General features: G+C 47.6%; 1 protein-coding gene across 4 annotated transcripts in view; it reads right to left on the bottom strand.

Annotated features, from left to right (window-relative positions):
- Positions 1–18,415, bottom strand: part of ABCD4 (ATP binding cassette subfamily D member 4) — a 179,901-nt gene extending 161,486 nt beyond the window's left edge. For 2 of the 4 annotated variants that reach the window (XM_085626769.1, XM_085626768.1), the window contains exons 1-2: positions 18,256–18,393; positions 16,963–17,081 (exon numbers count right to left, since the gene is read on the bottom strand). In XM_085626769.1, the coding sequence (XP_085482895.1) occupies positions 16,963–17,081; positions 18,256–18,277 (141 nt within the window). In that variant the 5' untranslated portion in view covers positions 18,278–18,393. Of the gene's footprint in view, positions 1–16,962; positions 17,082–18,255 lie in introns of all 4 variants that reach the window. The other 2 variants (XM_085626767.1, XM_085626770.1) reach the window with 2 other exon arrangements.
- Between the last annotated feature and the right edge of the window lie 2,032 nt (positions 18,416–20,447).

Raw genomic sequence — 20,447 nt, 5'->3', positions numbered from 1 at the left:
GGTACTCGGCACTGGCACTTAATTGTTCATTGTACTGCCCAGATCGTTTTCTTTTTTGCTGTCTGTGACTGCTGTTGTCTGTCTTCCCCCTGTGCCTGTATTTTCTCCTGTAGCATTCTTTCCTTCTGTTCCCATCGTCACCCCCGTGATTCTGTGCCCGTTTTTCCTTCCGTGCCCCCGTGATTCTGTGCCCGTTTTTCCTTTGGTGACCCCCGTGATCTGTGCCCGTTTTTCCTTCTGTGTCCCCCGTGGTTCTGTGTCCGTTTTTCCTTCTGTGCCCCCCCGTGATTCTGTGCCCGTTTTTCCTTCTGTGACCCCTGTGTTCTGTGCCCGTTTTTCCTACTGTGCCCCCCGTGATTCTGTGCCTGTTTTTCCTTCTGTGACACCCGTGATTCTGTGCCTGTTTTTCCTTCTGTGACCCCCGTGATCTGTGCCTGTTTTTCCTTCTGTGCCCCCGTGATCTGTGCCCTTGCCTTCCATGCCGTTCACCACTCCCGTGCCTGCCGCTGCGTCCCCGCACCCCTGACTGCCCATTCGCTGCCCCTACCTCCCGCCTCCCAGCTGCTCCTCCCTCCCACCTCCCCATACATGGCGGCCGCTGCGCGGCCACCCAGCGGGCGCGCCTAAGGCAAGCCTTTCTGCGCCCATCCACGCCTGGTCTGCGTCCAGCGCCAGGACCCTTGGCCCCCGCAAACGCCACGGCGCCTGCCTCTGCTACGACTCCTGCACCCTCCATGCACTCAACGCCGGAAGATCACGCACCTGCTGCCTGGCTGCCCCGAAGCGCACCCAAGGACCCTTCTCCTGCCGGATCTGCAGCTTCACCAGCATCCGGCCTGCCAACCCACCTACCAAAGAACCCAACCACCTCAGATGCATCCCTCTCAACACCCGCTCCGCACGCAAACACGCCGTGGGACATACTGGACTCCAACACCCCAGATGTCGCCTTCCTGACGGAGACCTGGCTGAACCCCTCCCCGGCACCCGACATCGCCATAGCCATCCCAGAAGGCTATAAGATCACCCGCAGGGACCGCACCAATGGAATAGGAGGAGGAATCGCCATCGTCCACAGGAACACTCTCAAAGTCTCAACCAACTCCCACGACACCCTCAGCACCGCCGAACACCTGCACTTCCAGAACTACACCGATCCCAACACCACCCTCAGAGGAACCCTCATCTACAGACCCCCCGGACCACGAGCACAGTTCACACCTCCATCGCCGACCTCGTCAGCACACACGCCCTCGCCTCCACGGACTACATCCTCCTCGGGGACCTGAACTTCCACCTCGAGAACAACAACGACACCAACTCCTCCGCCCTGATCGACAACCTCGGACTCAGACAGCTCGTTACTACACCCACCCACTCCGCCGGCCACACGCTTGACCCCATCTTCTCCGCAAGCTCCCACGTCTCCTTCAACCACACCACCGAGCTCCACTGGACCGATCACCGCTGCATCCACTTCACCTTCCGGAAATCCACCATGCACCACCGCACCCAACAGATGCCGCGCCGCTGCTGGAGCAAAGTCACCGAAGACCAGCTTTCCACCACCCTCGCCCGGAGCCCACACACAGATCCGACCGACCCCGACACTGCCGCTCGCAACCTCAAACAGTGGATCAACGACTGCGCCAACACCCTCGCCCCGCTCAAGAAGCCCTCCAACACCCACACTAGCAAGAAAGCCAGCTGGTTCACCGAAGACCTCCAGGCCTCCAAGCGAACCTGATGAAAACTCGAATAAAACTGCATCCGTGAACAAACACCGGAAAGCTACACGGCCCACAAGAACGCCACCCGCAGACACCACCACCTCATCAGATCCTCCAAAAGGACCTCCTTCAAAGACCGCCTAGACAACAATGCACACAACAGCAAAGAGCTCTTCAACATCGTGAAGGAACTCTCCAACCCCAGCTCCAACACCAACGACATCCCACCTTCACAAGACCTGTGCGACTCGCTGGCCACCTTCTTCCATCGCAAGATCACAGACATCCACGACAGCTTCAACGCCGTCACCACCCTGGCAACCACTGAAACCCATGCTCCCACGACCACCACCCGCCTGATCGCCTGGACCAACTTCAGCGACGACGACACCATCAAGATCATGAACACTGTCCACTCCGGATCCCCGGAAGACCCCTGCCCACACCACATCTTCAACAAAGCCAGCAGCACCATCGCACCCCATCTGCGGAAAACCATCAACATCTCCTTCAAGACAGCGACCTTCCCGGAGTGCTGGAAGCACGCACAGATCAGCGCCTTACTCAAGAAACCCAAGGCGGACCCCAAGGACCTAAAGAACTTCCGACCAATCTCCCTGCTCCCGTTCCCGGCAAAGATCATCGAAAAGGCCGCCAATAAACAACTGACCAGCTTCCTCGAGGAGAACAGCTTCCTGGACCGGTCCCAGTCCGGGTTCCGCAGCAACCACAGCACCGAAACTGCCCTCATCGCCGCCACCGATGACATCAGGACCCTGCTAGACAACGGAGAAACCGCAGCCCTATCCTCCTGGACCTGTCAGCCGCCTTCGACACGGTCTGCCACCACACACTACGAACATGCCTCTACGACGCCGGAATCCAAGAGAAGGCCCTGGTCTGGACCTCCTTCTTCCTCTCTGGCAGAACACAGAGCGTCCGCCTCACCCCCTTCCGCTCCGAAGCCACCGAGATCATCTGCGGCGTACCCCAGGGCTCATCCCTCAGCCCAACGTTGTTCAACGTCTACATGGCACCACTCGCCCACATCGCACAACCTCAACATCTGTTACGCCGACGACACCCAGCTGATCCTCTCCCTCACCAAGGACCGCCAAAACCAACCTCCACGAAGTAATGAAGGCCGTCGCCGACTGGATGAGGAACAACTGAAGCTGAACTCGGACAAGACGGAGGTCCTCATCCTCGGATCCACCCCCTCGGCCTGGGACGACTCCTGGTGGCCGACTGCACTAGGAACACCCCCAACACCCACCGACCACGCACGCAACCTAGGGGTCATCCTCGACTCTACCCTCTCCATGACGAAGCAGGTCAACGCCGTCTCCTCCTCCTGCTTCAACACCCTCCGCATGCTTTCGCAGGATCTTCAAGTGGATCCCCACCGAAACAAGAAGGACGGTCACCCAGGCCCTCGTCAGCAGTAGACTGGACTATGGAAACGCACTCTATGCAGGAGCCCCGGCCAAACTCCTGAAACGGCATCAACGCATCCAGATCGCCTGATCCTCGACATCCCTCGCCTCAGCCACATCACACCCCACCTGAGAGACCTGCACTGGCTCCCCGTCAACAAGAGGATAACCTTTAAACTCCTCACCCACGCACACAAGGCACTCCACAACACCGGACCAACGTACCTCAACAGCCGTCTCAGCCTCTACACCCCCACCCGCCAGCTCCGCTCCGCAGACCTCGCCTTCGCCACCGTCCCACGCATCCGAAGAGTGACCGCCGGCGGCAGATCATTCTCCCACCTCGCCGCCAAGACATGGAACACCCTCCCCATCCGCCTACGGCAGATCGAAGATCTTCTGACCTTCAGTATGGAGAGAGTGCAGCTCTGCACTATACTGTCACTGTAGATTTCTGACTTTTACCCTCAGGGAGCATACAACAATCCTGCATGCTTAGTAAGAAGTTTCCCGGTTACATTATCTGAGGCCCCACATCCTAGATCTGAGGTTGAGGAACTTTCGTTCATATGTGGTGGACTAATTATAGAGACAGAACAGACATATCTATCTCTCTGTGTCCTTGGTGTTGGGGGGGGGGGTGATAACTGGCTCCTCTGTTTAAAAGTCCTCACAATCTCCCTTAGCTAGGTCTTTCAATCAGTCAATCAATGAATCTGGATTTCTGAAGCACGGCTAATCACCAGTGAAGATATCCAGGCGGTGTCAGTAAAGCTGCTTGTGAGGAATCAGTTGAACAATCAGGTCAGGAGTCCCTTTCTGCATTCCTGAAGGGAGTGTGAGGTCCGGGGGTGGAGGCTGTTCCAGGACTTCTCGGCGAGGTATGAGAAGGAGTGTCCTCCACTGCTACTTCAGCAGATGCAGGGGGCATGAGCGAGGGAAAGGGAGGTGGAGCACAGGTGTCTGGAGGGTTGGTGGAAGTTCAGGCAGTGGTTGAAGCATGCTGGTCCTGGATTGTGCAGGGCCCTGTAGGCCCAGGTCACGGTCCACTTGGCACCGCTTATGGGCGGGAACAATTGGAGATTCTTGAGGTGAGGGGTGATATGGGTCCGTCTGGGAAGGTCGAGGGTCAGTCTGGCCGCTGAGTTCTATATGGTCTGCAGTCTTTTCAAGAGGGATGTGGCGATTCCTGAGTAGAGTGCGCTGCCATAGTCCACGCAACTAGTGACGAGGGCTTGAGTGACGGTGTGTCTGATGCTGACTGTGAGCCATTTGGAGATCTTACGGAGTATGCGAAGAGTGAGGATGCAGGCTGAGGAGACTCCGTTGATCTGGTTTTTCATGGTGAGTTTGCTGTCCAGGATGATGCAGAGGTTTCGGGCATGGTCAGTCAGTGGGTGTGTGGGTGAGGGTCTTAGTTCAGCAGGGCACCAGGAGTTGTTCCATGGGGCGGCATTGTTCCTGCAAGATCAGTACTTCTATTTTGTCTGTGTTAAGTTTCAGGCAGTTGTTTTGCATCCACTTGGCGATGCTGGTCATGAACAGGTGGAAGTTGGTCCTTGTGGTAGACGGGTCTCCACATAGGACGAAGATGAGCTGGGTGTCATCTGCGTAAGATATGTTCAGTCCATTGGTTCAGACAATGTTGGCTATGGGGGAGGGGGGTCATGTAGGCAAACAGTCGGGCTGAAGGATCAACTTTGAGGAACGCCACACATGATGTTCTTTGGTTTCGAGGTGAAAGGTGGAATATGGATTCCCTGTGTTCTTCCGGCGACGAAGGATACGATCCATTTGAGGACATCCTCTTGGATTCCGATCTGATGTAGTCTCTTGATAAGGCTGTGGTGAGACACGGTGGCGAATGCTGCTGAGAGGTCGATGAGGATCAAGGCGTCCGTTTCTCCCTGGTCTAAGAGGGTTCTGATGTCGTCGGTGGCTGCGATCAGGGCGGTTTCAGTGCTGTTGTTTACACAGATCGGGTTGGGTCCAAAAGATCGTTTTTCGCCAGGTATTCTGTGAGTTGGCAGTTGATGGCCTATTCGAGGACCTTGGTGGCAAAGGGGAGCAGAGAGATGGGCTGGTAGTTATTGAGCTCATTGGGGTGAGGGGGGAGGAGGATGGTTTCTTCAGGAGGGGTTTGACTTTAGCGTGTTTCCATTCTTCTGGGAAAGTCGCCGAGGTGATGGATGTGTTGAAGATAGGGATGAGCTCGTTGCTGATGGTCTTGTTTCAGAGGTCGAACATGTGGTGCAGGCAAGGGTCCGGAACTCATATTCATGTGGGTTTTGAGTGTATGGTGTATGTGCCCTCTGTGAGTGATGCCGGAACAGTGTGGAGTCAGTAAGCGTGTTTGGTTGGGTACAGTAGGGAATTGATTTTGAGTTCCCTTTGGGTATGGGAACACAAGATGGTGAAGGGCTATGCACGAGGCTGCCCAGGACTTTGTTGACCTGAAAGCCTGCATTTTCACATTCATGCCTATCCCACAGTGTCTTACTGTAGAGCTATACAGTGTCCTCTTTGTGGAGATGTTTGTTTCTGCTCTCTGTTTGTTCACTTGCAGCTCCACCACCTCAGTACTTTCAGCTCCACCCCTCTTCTTGCTTATCTGGGACATAAAAGATGTGGCCTCAATGAGTACGATGCACATAGATACCTGAAATAGGTTGCAAACAGCTCAGGGAAGGCTCCTGTAGGCCATCACTCTGCCATACACTGATCTTGCAGTTTCTGGCAGGAGAAGCCCACCAAAGTGTATACCACCACTGATGGGTCAGCTACACAGTTAAGAAATGGTTTCCCCTGCTATTTTAGTGCCCCAGACACACTTGCCGACACAATTGGTTGTGAGGATCCGGACACTGACCAATGTGGTTGAGATGATGATGACACACAGAGGTATAATCTACATGACTGCTGCCTTACTGGGGGACTGAGCCCCTTTGAAGACCCCCCTGTAGAAGTGCAGCTGGGCTGCCTTGGGAGAAGGAGAGCCTGTTTGCTGTCAAGATTAGTGCTGGATTGCCCCTGCAGTGCTAGAGCCTTCCTAAAGGAAGAGAACAACTATTCAGCTGTTTACAAGGACCTGTGGGAGCACTGCGAGGTCTGCGCTGCTCGAGGATATAAGGCTGCCAACTGCTGAGCAAAGAGAACAACCTTCCTGCCTTACTTCAGGAATTGCTAAAAGCTTACAGTGTCCTGTGGGATGACCCTTTTGTCCCTGAACCCCCCCCCCCCCTTCCCAATCCAGTGTGCCTGTAGTAATCTCCAAGAAACTTTGAAAATTACTTCAATGTCATCTCTTGGGCTAGAAATAGTTAGAGATACAGCTAGGTGATGCCTTGTAGAGTTCAACCCCACAGCCCGTTTGCAAATTCATCGCATGGGTAAGGAGATGTCAGCCTCTAGAGGCCCAGCTTGTAAACTGTCCTTGCTGTCCACCTGCCCGTGGGCCCTTATTTGTTAGCACAGGAAAATGTCGACCCCTATCTGGGGATGACACTTTATTATTTCACTGTAACCACAATCAGCAGTTAAAAAAATATTAAGCTTTTCATCTTAAAACCACTGAAAGGCAAGGGAATCCGGCAGTATGAACATTGGATTCTCCTTTCATCAGGCCGCAGCTGTACTGTTTCACCACTCAGCTTCTCCTGAAGAACTGTGTGAGTGTGCACATTCGACTGTCTAGATTTGTGGATTCAGTTATGCTGATAGAGTATTCACAAGCTCAATAGTAAAGCACTGACACATTGGTCTAACATTACCAAAGGCCCAATGTTTTTTGCAACATTTTGATTCAGTACTCTACATAGACAAGTGTTAGCAAGCACTGGATTCCACAGTTACTTTCTATTTGATATGTGGTATTTAGTATAGTTCTTGTGCTTGGAAGTAAAGCACAGACAGGTCAGTTATTTATTAGAGTATTTGGCTGTTTTACTGTTTCAAATTGTTTAATTATAAGTTTTGGTTCACCTAAGAGGTCCACAGACAGAAGATAATCAAATCACTTAAAACACCTAAATACAAATTTAAAAAAAACTTAAAAAAGATTTTAGGAGTACGTTTCATTCTCTGGGGAAGTCACAACTGTTGGGCTTCATCAATAGAATGGGCGTTATAATTATAAAAAGGGCTTTAGAAGTTGGTGACAAGAAAAGTGCTGTGCGGAACAAACAGAAATTACATGATTTTAATCATGGATACAGTTAATATATAAAACGCAGATCCTTTCCTTAACTGCCAGATTTTGTCAAGCACCCGTTACACATTTCAATGGTAATCTATTTATTCTTAAGTCAAAAAAGGAGAGGGGGGGGACCAGGAGCTCATTCTGGTCCAGTGTCCGTGCTCCACAAATGACTGTAAAATCACAAGGGACACTGTTCCATATGGAGGGTGAAGGTGTCAAAAGAAAAGAAAAAGATGTAGAGTAGGAAAGATGAGAAGAGGAAGATGAAAAAGAGAGAGGCACAGAGGTTCGTCCTCAGTATCAAGAATCCAATCCCGAAGGGGAGGGCCACATTTTGCCTCTTAGTTGCCCTCACACACCCCGAAGGATGTCATGCTTCATCATCGGGCTTTTGCTCCTCGTCGGGCCGGCGCTGCAATGCCCGACGGGCCCCCGAAGGGTCACTTTAACTGAGGTCTTTTAAGAGAAAAGCCGTTTGGTGAGTGCGGGTGTGTGACCTCCGTCAAAGTGACCCTTCGGGGGTCCGTCGGGCATTGCAGCACCGGCCCGACGAGGAGCAAAAGCCAGATGATGAAGCATGACATCCTTTGGGGTGTGTGAGGGCAACTAAGAGGCAAAATTTGGCCCTCCCCTTCGGGATTGGATCCTTGATACTGGGGAAGAACCTCTGTGCCTCTCTCTTTTTCATCCTCCTCTTCTCATCTTTCCTACTCTACATCTTTTACTTTTGACAGGGTGACACCTTGCACCCTCCATATGGAACAGTGTCCCTTGCGATTTTACAATCTATTTATTCTTACCGAAAGGCAAAAACGAATTCCATGATCAAGATACCAGGTTAAAAATGGTTTGGGTATTTTCAAAATCCAGGATGTGACAATTAACTTGTACTTTTCCTTTCTTGAACAAAAGCCAATATCTAGGCCAGACCGAATGCACCCCACCAGTGATTTTAACAGAATTTTTAATTGCAGCATAGGCATACCCTTCAAAACATCCTGTTGTATCTGAAACATCTTCAATGCATAGAAATAAAGTCTGGAAAAAAACAGTATTGTCCCTTTTCTTGTCAAAACACTTGATAACACATTAAGGGCCACATGTACAAACCTTTTGCCAGCCGTAACCTGGCTGATTCGCAGAATTGGCCCATTTGCGAACACAAAAAGGCTTTTTGGCATTTACAAACCCCAAATAGTGATTTGGTACACTTGTTACCAAATCGCAATTTGGGTTTTGCAATTCGGTATTAGGAAGGGGTGTGTTAAGGGCAAAGGAAATTATATGATTCCCTATTTTTTGTGCATTGCCCTTGAAACAGGATAAGGTCTGAGACAGAGCATAAATATATAGAGAAAACAATAAGGGTGCAAGCAGGCAGCCCTGCTTATCACAATTATAGGCATAAATTCTGGACGAAAGGCCTTGGTCTCCACCTAGCACCTAGGAGCACCTGGCACCAGGTGGAAGAGCGCAATGCTCTGATTACCTGTAGTAAATTCTCAGGTATGCCTAAAAAAAAATCCAAAGCGTTTGTCTACCAACACAGTCAAACACGGTGGAAGAGTCAATAAAGACAGCATAAACAAATTGACCATGAATGGTGACATATTTTTCTAAAATCAATTAGTACATAGCTATAATGTCCAAAGAGCAACAATTTTTCCTAAACCCTGCCTGTTCAATGGGAATTTAAAGGTTGTGGTGCGGGCTCATTGCTTTAGCCAGACAATTGGCATTCAAAAAAAGTTGAATAGGGAACTTCAGCCACTAGAAGCCAAACTGCACAAATTAGATAACACCTTTGGTACACAGCTGGAAATATTAGGGAGATGTGAGAGAAAAAGGAACAATATAATGCTACCCCAGAAAGGCTGAGCTGTCATGATCACAAAGATTACATTGCCAGAGCACATGATGACGAGGTAAAACCTGGCAGGCTGCTGGTGTGTCTGGTGTAGCTTATGCAACCGGAATCGAGGGGGACCCCCCCATCACTAATATTCTTACTTACTTATTTATGATAACTTTATTTCGGTCAAAGACCATAAAAGTGCAGATAAAATAGGTACAAACATAGCACGTCCAATAAGAAGATAAAAATATGACATTTCGTTAAAAGTGAGATTAAACAGGTAAGTTATCAAAAAACAGTTACAGAAGTTTAAAATGATTTAAAACTAGACCTACAACGCCACATGCCATAAAGAAATCGGGAGACAGCAAATACAATATGCGGAGATGTATCACACTTAAGGACTCTGCATGCCTGCACACAGTGTCGAAAGCCCAAATTTTTACATAGTGGGATAAGACAAGTTTTGCGAAGGTTGCTGTATGCAGGACAAAAAAATAAGACATGGATAAGATCCTCTCTCTTATAATTACATATTGGGCAATTTTCGTTTTCAGACTTAGCCCATTTCGAAGTAAGTGATCTAATAGGTAAGGAGCCATGCCTAAGTTGGACATATAATTTCCTCGCAAGGGGGGGTTGGACATCATCCAAAAATTTCTCCCACCCCCTTTCTAATTTAATTGTGAGGAAATCAACGGAGAGCCTACCATAGGAAGTAGAACTGTGCAAAACGCATAGATTGAACTGTCTCACCAAATTTAAAAGCTGTGCCCTGGGTATCCTCGGGCAACTCACCTCAGGAGACCCCCATAATTGAGGCAGGCCTATTTTTAGAGAAAGGACCTTAATGTGAGAGAGCCAGGGGATATTTTTGTTTTTTAACTGTTCCCAGACCTCCCGAAATTCAGCTCTAAAGGAAGCCAGCTCGGGTGTTGACCAGAGCCTCCTCCAATAGAGTAGGGGGCGCACTTCTGCCAAGTCCTCAATAGATTCTATCCCCATATCCATTCGCAAGGGGATAAGGGGTGTACTTATCGGTAAACCCACCAAGTTTCTCAAAAATGCCTGTTCAACCCTCGAGAGGCTTGGCACATTTTTATGACCCCAAAGTTCTGCCCCGTACAAAGATGCCGACCGGGCCTGTAGTCTGTAAATCTCGAGGGCGGGCGCAACCAATCTAGGTATCGAAGCTCTCTGAAATTTACCAATGCCCCCAGCTATTTGCGAGAGTTTCAAGGCAGATTTGGTGGTCTGATGACCCCAGCCAAAGTCCTCCGTCAGCGTTATCCCAAGATATACAAAGGTTTTGACTCGTTCCAACGGAACTCCATTCAAAAGAGGGTTCGGGCGCGTGCGCCTCGGGGGACTGAAGATCATAAACTTGGTTTTTGCCAAGTTGATCTCCAGTCCTCGCGCAGCGCAGAAACCCACGAAACCACCCAAGACACGCTGAATACCCGATGATGTTCGCGACAACAACAAAGTTTTGTCAGCGAACATTAACGCGGGAACACGCCCAGAGGCCAACCAAGGAGCATCATTGTCCTTGACTTTGTTTAGGGTTTCAATAAGGCCGTTTATGAAGAGGCTAAAGAGGGTGGGGGCCAAGACGCACCCCTGCCGGACGCCTCTAGCAACAGAGAAGCGATCCGAAAGGGCCCCATGTCTCCCACATCTAACCTGCGCATAGTTTCCAACATGCAAACGAATCAGAATATTAAGCAGGTAGGGCGGTAGGCCCAAGTCTGCCAGAACCACCCACAGTTTTTCCCTGGGGACCAGATCGGAAGCGGCCCGTAGGTCCACAAAGACAAGAAAGAGGCTGCCACCCTCAACCCTTGTAGTTTTCCAAAAAAGGACCTGGAGCTGGAAAATCTGGTCCAAAGTTGAAATTCCAGATCTAAATCCAGCCTGGAGAGTGGACAGTATTTCCCGTTCCTCCATCCAGGCTTTATCCTGTCCAGGATAATTCTGCCCATTAGTTTTTGAGTTGTGTCTAACAAACTAATGGGCCTATAGTTAGAGGGGGAAAGGGGACAGCCCTTTTTAAATGGGGACAATTTCGGCCCCGAGCCAAGTATCGGGTGGGTCGGAGCCCATATTTTCGGCTGGGATCTAAACAGATCCCCAGGCAGTTTTTCAAGGCCGGGTGCTTTGTTTGGGAGCAAATTGCCTATAGCAGATTCTACCTCCTTCAAGGTGATGCTCGCTAGAGGATCGGGGGGGGGCACGCAAAATGTCTGCCCACCGCCCAAGGCCCCCGCCAATCGATACTCATGGCGGGGGGCTAGGGCAGAGGGCCGTGCGAGTATCGCAAGTGCCTCCTGGCTAGTTTCAAGAATTGGATTTAAACCTGACCGAGATGGATCCTCAAGCTCCACACATGCATATAAAGCCCCAAAGTGGGCCTCCCACACTGAGGGTGCGATGTTTGGAGTGATAGCTTGTCCGCCTCCCCTAGCGCCCGTACTCACGATGGCCCAAAAGGACTTAGCGTCCCCTGCCAAAAGCGCTATTCTCAACTCTTCCCACCGGGCTTCCTCCCAATCCCTGTTGGCTCCATCAGTGGCCTCTTTATAAAGCAGACGGGATGATCTAATTAATGAACTATCCTGAGATTTAATTGCATTGATGAGATCTTTCTTGGTTTTCCTGCAGGAGTGGTTATACCAATGACATGTCTTAGGCCCACCCCGACCGGGCCTAATTGATGGGGAAAGGACGTCCCCCAGGGCATTGACCAAATGGCTATGGATTGTAACAGCATGGCTGTTTGATGGCGAGTCAGCCATTGCAGCTATCCAAGGTAACGCAAGCTGATAAACTTCACCCACCTTAGTCTGTGAGTTCTGTAAATGGGGCCAATTAACCCTGCGACGGTTGTTCAAGGCCATGAGTGGCATGGTCTCATTAAATGTGAGGCCGGCTTCGTGGTTAATCAGCCCAAAAGATCCTGGTTTAAGTGTTAAAACCAGGGCATTGTGGTCGCTATCATGTCTCGGGTGCACTTGAAATTCTAAAAGCTTATCCCAAAATCTAGCTTCCATCAAGATGTAATCAATAGTGGAAGTATGTGATACCCTATTAAATGTGGGAAGTCCCAGGCGATCAGGGTCCAATCTCCCATTGCACGCCCGCAATGACGTAGCAAGCGAGAATGATTTTATTTGGAGGACCAACCGGGTCCAGGCCTTCACAGGCGGGATCTTTGGTTCCGGGATACACCAAAGCAGATCTTCGACATCCTGCTCATCCCAGTCCGGGTTGACCAAGGGCTCAAATTGACAATTAAAGTCCCCGCCGACAATTTTTATGACTGAGGGATCAAGTGTCTGAAAGAAGAGATCTAAAGCTTTAAAAGTTTCAGACTCCAACCCACGACTGACTGGTCTAGAATAGATATTAATTAAAGCTATTTTTAATAAGTTTGGGGGTGTCATTAATACACATTGAATATCAGGGGAATTAGTTTGTAGTTGAATGGCTGTAACCCCCAGATGGGTGCCAATCCAAATTGAAAGACCACCCGAAGGACGCCCCCTGCCACCAGATACAGCCAGGGTGTGGAATATTGCATAGCCTGGGTAAACACTTTGCTCTAAAGCCCACGTTTCCTGGATCAAACAAATATCATGATTAGGCATAAAGGTACCCCAATCAGGATTAGATAATTTGCTTTTTGTACCAGCAACATTCCATGAAAGAATTTTAATGGTGCCGTCAGCTACTTTACCGGTATCAATTGGGATTCGTATTGCCGTGATGGGAGGACTAACACAAATAGGAGGCTCTGGTTGGACCTTGTTCTTTAAATTTGCTATATAAGATACCACTCCATCCTGGGCAGAGACTTCTCACACAAGTCCCACAGCGCCTGTAACTCTCCCATCATACCCTTCAAGCCTGCCCACGCCACCAGGCAGTGTAACCACTAAAGGGATGGGGCTTTTAATTCTACCCTCCAATACTATTGGAGAGATAGGAATATCAATAGTGATATTCAAGGGTGTCTCCTTGTCAAATGGACGTCAATCAACCTGGTTCAGTACGCTGAACCTATTACTGTGCTCAAAAGATGACAGGGAGGGGATATGGACATGTGGGCCAACCCAGTTTGCTTGCCCCCGATACACTCCAGAGGGGCAGTCAGTACGGCCCTCATTATATCTAGCACCTTTAAAGGGAATAGGTCTCAAAGGGGATACAGGATAAAAGTAAGACAAGTGAAGACAGAGAATGTGGGTGTTTAATGTGGAAGGGGACGACCCACAGATGTATTTAACAGCAGCAGTGTCACTAAAATTTATAACCACACAGTTCCCTGCGATAGATTTGGGTCCCTTCCCAATCCAATCTACACGTTTTACGGTGAGGATTTCCCCAGAGATGTAGAAGGGAAGGGGTCTGTTAACATTTAGCCACTGCATACACTTATTCTTTAACTCAGTGTGGCTTTCATTTTTCCACTGAGATAAAGGTGGCACCCCCGAAAGGACTACAACATAAGGTAAAGACTCAGGAGGAAGATTAATAGTTTGTAACTCCACTGGTGGACCTGTAGAGAATAGGTGGAAATTTGGTGAAACTGGAGCATCTAAGGGCCTCCTTTCCACTCTAGTTCTTACAGGTCCGGTCTTATCTATACTGAGAGTGGCCATTGGAGTGGCTGAAGCCAAGGCTGAAATTGCACCTATATGGGGACCATCAATGGCATTAGATATACTTAAGGGAAGGCTGACTAAATCCGTGGCAGGCCCATTATTAATAGGGGTCGGACGTGTAGCTATATTCCCTGAGAGAGTGTTGTCTACTGAATTAGTCCCGGATTGGGGAGCACTGTCACCGGCTCCGCTTACAGCAAAATTCCCATTAGGGATCGTTAGAGACATCTTTCCCAAACCCTTGTTATTGAGGGTGGAAACTAATCTGTCGATCCTAGATGCCAAAAATGTAATATGTTTGCCAATAATCTGTTCTAGTGACAGCTGGATATCAGCTACTAGACTAGTAGCCCAAAGCGGGGCAACCATATTTAATGAAGAAGGGCCAGTAGTGGTTAATGCAGAGACATGATTTTGACCTGTGTTTTTACGTAGCTTCTTCACAGGTCTCCTATTCTTACCTCAAGGGCCCGAAGGTTTGGTTATAATAGTGTTTGGAGGGGGTGGGGATAAACTTATGGATTCATTATTTACTAAAATGTCAGTAAACGTCTGGGCGCAGGGTAAGTCAGCAAAAGAAGACGCAAGAAAAGAACTTGCGTCAGGGGGATTTGTGACAGGAATGGAGTAGTCCCCGACCTGCTCTGCTAAAGGTACCACAGGTGTAATAGATAATCTACGCTCAGTGTTTTCAATAGCGTTTACCACTACTCCAATAGTTTTTTGGAGCATCTTATCAATAGCCGTAAGGGAAGGAAGAGGTGGTGGTGGTGCCGTAGCCAACTGTTGCCTCGTCAAAGGGCGGGAAGCAGAAGTCTTTTGGTTTTTAACCATTATGAGTTTGGATTTGTCAAAACAATTAGTCCAGGTAGACAAGTACTTAGTTCTGGGTGTCAAGGAAGAAGAAAAATTACAATCAAGGATGACAGTACCTTTAGACAAAACAGCAGGTTGGCATGAGAAGCCAAAGGCGGTGTCAGGGGGGTGTCCCGACCCGGCCTCCTCCGGCCCCTGACGGGCAAGGACGGGCTCGCCCTTGGCCCGCGCGCGTCCCGCGCTGCGGGAGGCGCTCGCTGGCTATAAGGGCTTCCTGCGCACTCCAATGACGTCAGCAGCGCCGATTGCGCTATGCCCCCTGGGAAGTGTAGTCTGGCGGGATCAATGCCGTTCCCCTCACGGCAGGCAAGTGAGGACACACAGCCGTTCCCCATACGGCAAGCGGGTAAATAAAGATAGGCACTGGAGAGTATTTAGCCGTTCCCCTCACGGCGTTTGGAAAATGTGTTTCGCGCGTCCCGCGCTGCGGGAGGCACTCGCTGGCTATAAGGGCTTCCTGCGCACTTCGATGACGTCAGCAGCGCCGATTGCGCTATGCCCCCTGGGAAGTGTAGTATGGCGGGATCAATGCCGTTCCCCTCATGGCAGGCAAGTGAGGACACACAGCCGTTCCCCTCACGGCAAGCGGGTAATATTCAATGAGAGGATGTGCAGCCACTGTATTTCCCTGACTCCATTAACACTGACTTTTATAGATACTATGAATCTCTATACATTGCCCCTGCACCTTTGCAACCGGAAACACACTCTACTTTCCTGGCCGGCTTGCTGTTGCGCAGCGGAAGAGCTTGGGGAACCCTGTGTCCATGCAGAAAATTAGAGTAGCCATCAAAGAGATGGCAATGGGTAAAAGACCAGGCCCAGATGGCCTTACGGCCAAGTTTTACATGTCTTATTCTGGGACTCTAGCCCCACAGTTAAAGAAATTATATGCTGAGTCTTTATGAATGGATACTCTTCTGAGTCCAACAGCAATGCAGTGATTATCCTCTATCTAAATCTAAGCCACGGGGAGCCCAAGGTGGGAGGACCTCCCCCTGCGTGCACCCTCAATCGAGAGTGCCAGAGTCAATTTAAGCACCTATATTTGCAAATACGCTGATGCTGACTGTTTGTTCTGTTTTAATTTTTTCTGTTCTTGATCTTCATCTAATCAATTTCTCCTGACAGTAATGCAGACCAGTAAGATGTTGTAATGATTACTGCATGTAAATTTTAACACTGCACGTACGGTTGACGTAAAGTGCACAAAGTAATGTAATACTTGCTGTCTGAACTATGTACTGTCAGATTGTGAACTGAAATCTATCAAATGTAATTTAAATTTTTTGATTTTTTTTTTTTAAAAAGACACAGGGAGCCCGGATTACGGAGTTTCATCCCCTCTCCATTCTGTATGGAATAGAAACCCCACCCACTCTCCCCCCCATATTTGTCATTAGCTTGTGTCATTGTCCTTCGTAAATGCTGGCTTCTGATTCGTTAATAGGCTTATTAGTCCCTCCTCAGTATCGCTTTGTCTTCATTTGTAACCTCCCATGTGGACTGGCCCTTTTACTTTGGTTGTTACACAGAACGTGTTTTTAGTCTGTAAGAACTATTTTCTTTAATGAGTTTCTCCTACTGTAGGCACAACATGCTTTCATGCAACATTCAGCATGCCATACGTGCTTTTACTTACCGAACAACCGGGACAATGGCCGCTTCTTTGAATAGGTCTCATATTTACAAGAGTTTGAGCTATTGGCATTGCAATAACGTAAGTCGGAAGCACAGACTGAACATCGAAGAGAGTTTATTCAGGTGTGCAGACTTAACACTAGGTGGGATATTTAGAAGTAAGGGTGGATGCTAAACACTGAAAGAAGAGTATCAGATAAAGGGGAACCGAATTAATAATGGATGGGTAGCATTAGGGAGAAACCGGCAGCAAATCAATAGTAGCATTCACATGGTGTACAGTTCTAGAACGTGTCCGGGAAGGTACACAATACCTTTGCAGAAGGCGGTGTTTGGCAGAGGAGAGGGGGGCTCAAAACTGGCTCAAAGGTTCTTTAAGGTGAAAGATTGAGCACATTCTGCAATCTGATAGATCCGGAGTATTGAGAACGGATGTTGCACATTCTGAGCCCTTACCTGTGAATTTTTGTCAAGGCTTCACTTAATGTAACTTTGGACAAAGGATGTGTGCTCAAGATGTCACACAGAAGCAAAGACTGTGCCTCTGGGGTTTAAGACTCACCCAAAAGGGCCACAAACAACAGAGTTCCAAACATGAGAGTGTTCCGGGACAGCCAATGAGGAAAGAGAACACGCAGTATCCTGAGAAACCGCTGCAAGAACTGCAGGTCCAGCCGAAGTCTGTAGATGAAAGAAAGCCAACCAGCTGATAAGGCACAGTGCAGAACAACTTGGTAAATATGCAAGCAAACATAACCCAATAAAAAAATCAAAGACCATAAAAAGCACAAAACCAAGGGGTTTCAGATAGCCGAAACAAACTAGTAAAAGCGTTGAATATAAACCACAATGCAGATGAAGGCACACACGACAATCCATAAAAAAACATCAGAATACATAAAGTTACACTCTGTTAAAACCATAACACAAAAAAGCAACTATGCGATATCAGAGAGCAGCATACAGACATGATCAATTCTGACTGAGAAAAGGTAAGGGTCAATATGAAACCAAAACACAGAACCAACCACTGTGAAAAACTAAGTTGGAAAAAGCACAAACGTCAACACATAAATACAATTACAAATCAATACAACACAATAAATAGTCCCATAAAGATAGGTGAAGAGCAAAAACCGCTACAACCTAAACGAGTCCAAAAATCAACAAAAACACACGAGAAATTGGAGAGCACCGCACATACAACCAAAGAGGAGTAAGAAAAGAGACATAAGGTAAACCAGATAAGCACCCAGCAAACACATAAAACCCAATCGTTAAAATGATATGCAACCTGCAGGTCCGTATAGCAGAAAAAAACTATGGGAGACCAAAAAGTACTAGCAAACCCAAAAGCCCAGTGGAAATCGGAAGCCCATTCAGAGCCTGGGAAAGAAACATTCCGACAATCATTGGAGAGCACAACGCACAGAGCAGGGAAGATTCAAACTCAGTCAGAAGTAGAGTAAACAATTTAAAGACACTGTGGGAAAGGTAGCTAGCTCACTGCTGTATGCTTACGCCTCTCTATTTACCACCTCAGGAAATCCCAGGATTTACGTACAGATAATAACCTGTACCTAGGGACAATTAAGTTCAGAGCTAATTTTTAGAATTGTATATACATAAATGTTGTCAAGCACATACATACACCAAAGAGCAAAAGAACGCGCAACCCCCTGAAAATCAGAGCCACAAACAAATCAAAGATCAACAACCATAACACAACTCATGTCACCTCGAGTATTTAAATGAAAGACATTTTGTAAACAAATACAATATTGCAATACTTGCATGTATAAAAACGCCAACAAAGTATTTTATTTAGTATTGCATTGGTCCATCTCTCACTCACCTCCTGCTTTTCGCCCTGGCATCCTTACGCTCCTCCATGCTGGGGTTTCAGAATGAGACTTGAGTGCCACTCTAGGGCTCAAAGTGCAACAGGGCAGTGCAAACTCCCGAAACACCGCCTTACTGCCCCATGTGTCTGAGCGGCACATTGCTGCTTGTGTAGACAGTCAGCTGACAAGTAGTAAAAACAAAGATGGGACAAGCGCTAGATCATACAATTACTTACGAGCCTGTAGCCGCCATTTTAAGGAGGAAATGGTACCGGCAGTGATCAACGGTGTTTTAAGGCATGTCGAGTTCACATAAAGAATGTTTAAAAAAATCTCAAACTCGATTTTGTAAGCATTTAAAAATAAGAAAGTTCCAAATTAAAATTGTGCTTCAGTGAAGTGTAGGAATTTTTTTAATATTGTTTCTTTACGTTTTTACGATTCTTGAGGTCAGACCTATTCGTTTTCAAAAGAGTTTATAAAAATATGTTTGCTTGTATTGAATTTCAGGAGAAGCCTCGTTCCAAGGCCGTGTGTGCGCGAGTCACTTTGTTCCCCGTTGCGCCCCCTGCTGGTGCCCAGATAGTGCAAACGAATGAAATACATTCTACAGTTTAAATGAAATTATTTATTTTGCAAAATCATTATTCACCCGAATCACTCAGCGTGACTGTACCTTTCCAAATAAATAGATTCTAGTTTAAATGCAAACAAATGCAATGCTTCCTCAAGGGCACCGGTCCAGACCGACTTCTCGATTTTGAAAAATAATAGACATAAGTAGAGAAGTGGACTGAACTGGTGCTCCCTGGCCCCTTCGGCACCAACTTCCACCATTATTTGTGCCGTTCGAACTTACATGTCAACTTTATAAGCCAAAAATGATGGTGCCATGCGGGAACAGCTGAAGGCAAAAACTAGAACCCAAGTTGTACATTTGTAAAGGCTGGGATGAGAATGTCCCCTGCATGGTTTACAGTCATGTTCCCCAGGGCACAAGTCCTAAACAAGCATTGGCATAGCCAATAAGTCTCGCCTTTGGGATCTTATAAGTGTTTAGTTATCTAGCACAATATCCTTGGCGCAACAACATCAACTGTTGCATGGCTAAACACTTATAAGGTCCCAAAGGCGAGACCTATTGGCTATGCCAATGCTTGTTTTTCATTCTATGCATTTTCTTCTCGGCTTGTGGTTGCAGACTGACTAGGTATTCTGAAGTCCTTGAACACAAAAAAAAGAGTTCTTCTAAAAAAAAGCTGCAACTCTTACAAAATTATAGAGGGCAGAATGCCAGCTAGAATTGGAGTAGTTCTTTTCAAGCTACACAATTTTAAAAAACGTGCCAAAAAGAAACAAATACAAAACAGTGGGTTAAGACTTTAGGTCCAGGAAAGTGTGATGGAGGAAAAGCATGCCTGATGAGCCATTAGAACTACAAATACTGTCTGGCTTTCTTTTCATTGTCAATGTGTGGTTTTCTGCCTGCAGTTATCAATTTAACAGGAGTGGGGCAATGTTATGGAACAAAAAAGGGCAGAAATATAAAGTCCACTCCAAAACTGCACGAAGAAAGTAATTCATTGTGGTGGCCTATTTACAAAGTTTGGGTGGATAAAACAGAAGCTGCGTGGAGGGCGTTTATATTTTTTTAAGACTGTTTAAGTTGTGCGAAATTAAAAAAAAGTGTGCTTTAAGTACCTGTTTAGTTTTGTCTAAGCTCATGACAATCTTATCTGTGCTCTTAGTGAGATCGTTTTCATCCTATTGCAAAATGCTTTTCAATCTAATCAAAACGTTGAATGTGGAAAATGTTAATGTATGCAGGCATTTTTCCTACATTTTTACTTTTACAGTTTTTCTTTGCAGTGTCAAATTTATGCAGATTTTTTTTCTGTGCAATGTTATATTTTGCGACAAAATGACACAGAACTCATGGTGTACACGGAAACGAGAAAAAACGTAAAACATTGGTAACATTTATAAAGTATACTTCTCGGCATTCCTTTGTAGTAAATCAGGATTCGAGCAGCGCAGGGGCGCATTTTACGGCAAGATACTGTCAAAGTTTTCGGTTGCACATTACCGCATGAACACAGTCCAAGACAACAAAAAAGACGCACGTAACGCGAGCTCAACAACACAAACAGTTGGCAAAGTTTCCATTTCCTGCTGGGAGCAGTTGCTGGTACTCTCCATTCTC

The sequence above is a fragment of the Triturus cristatus genome, chromosome 9 (assembly GCF_964204655.1).
Source record: "Triturus cristatus chromosome 9, aTriCri1.1, whole genome shotgun sequence".
NCBI classification, from domain to species: Eukaryota; Metazoa; Chordata; class Amphibia; order Caudata; family Salamandridae; genus Triturus; species Triturus cristatus.
Note: the sequence above shows the minus strand (reverse complement) of the source record. Positions and strands in the feature narration are given on the sequence as shown.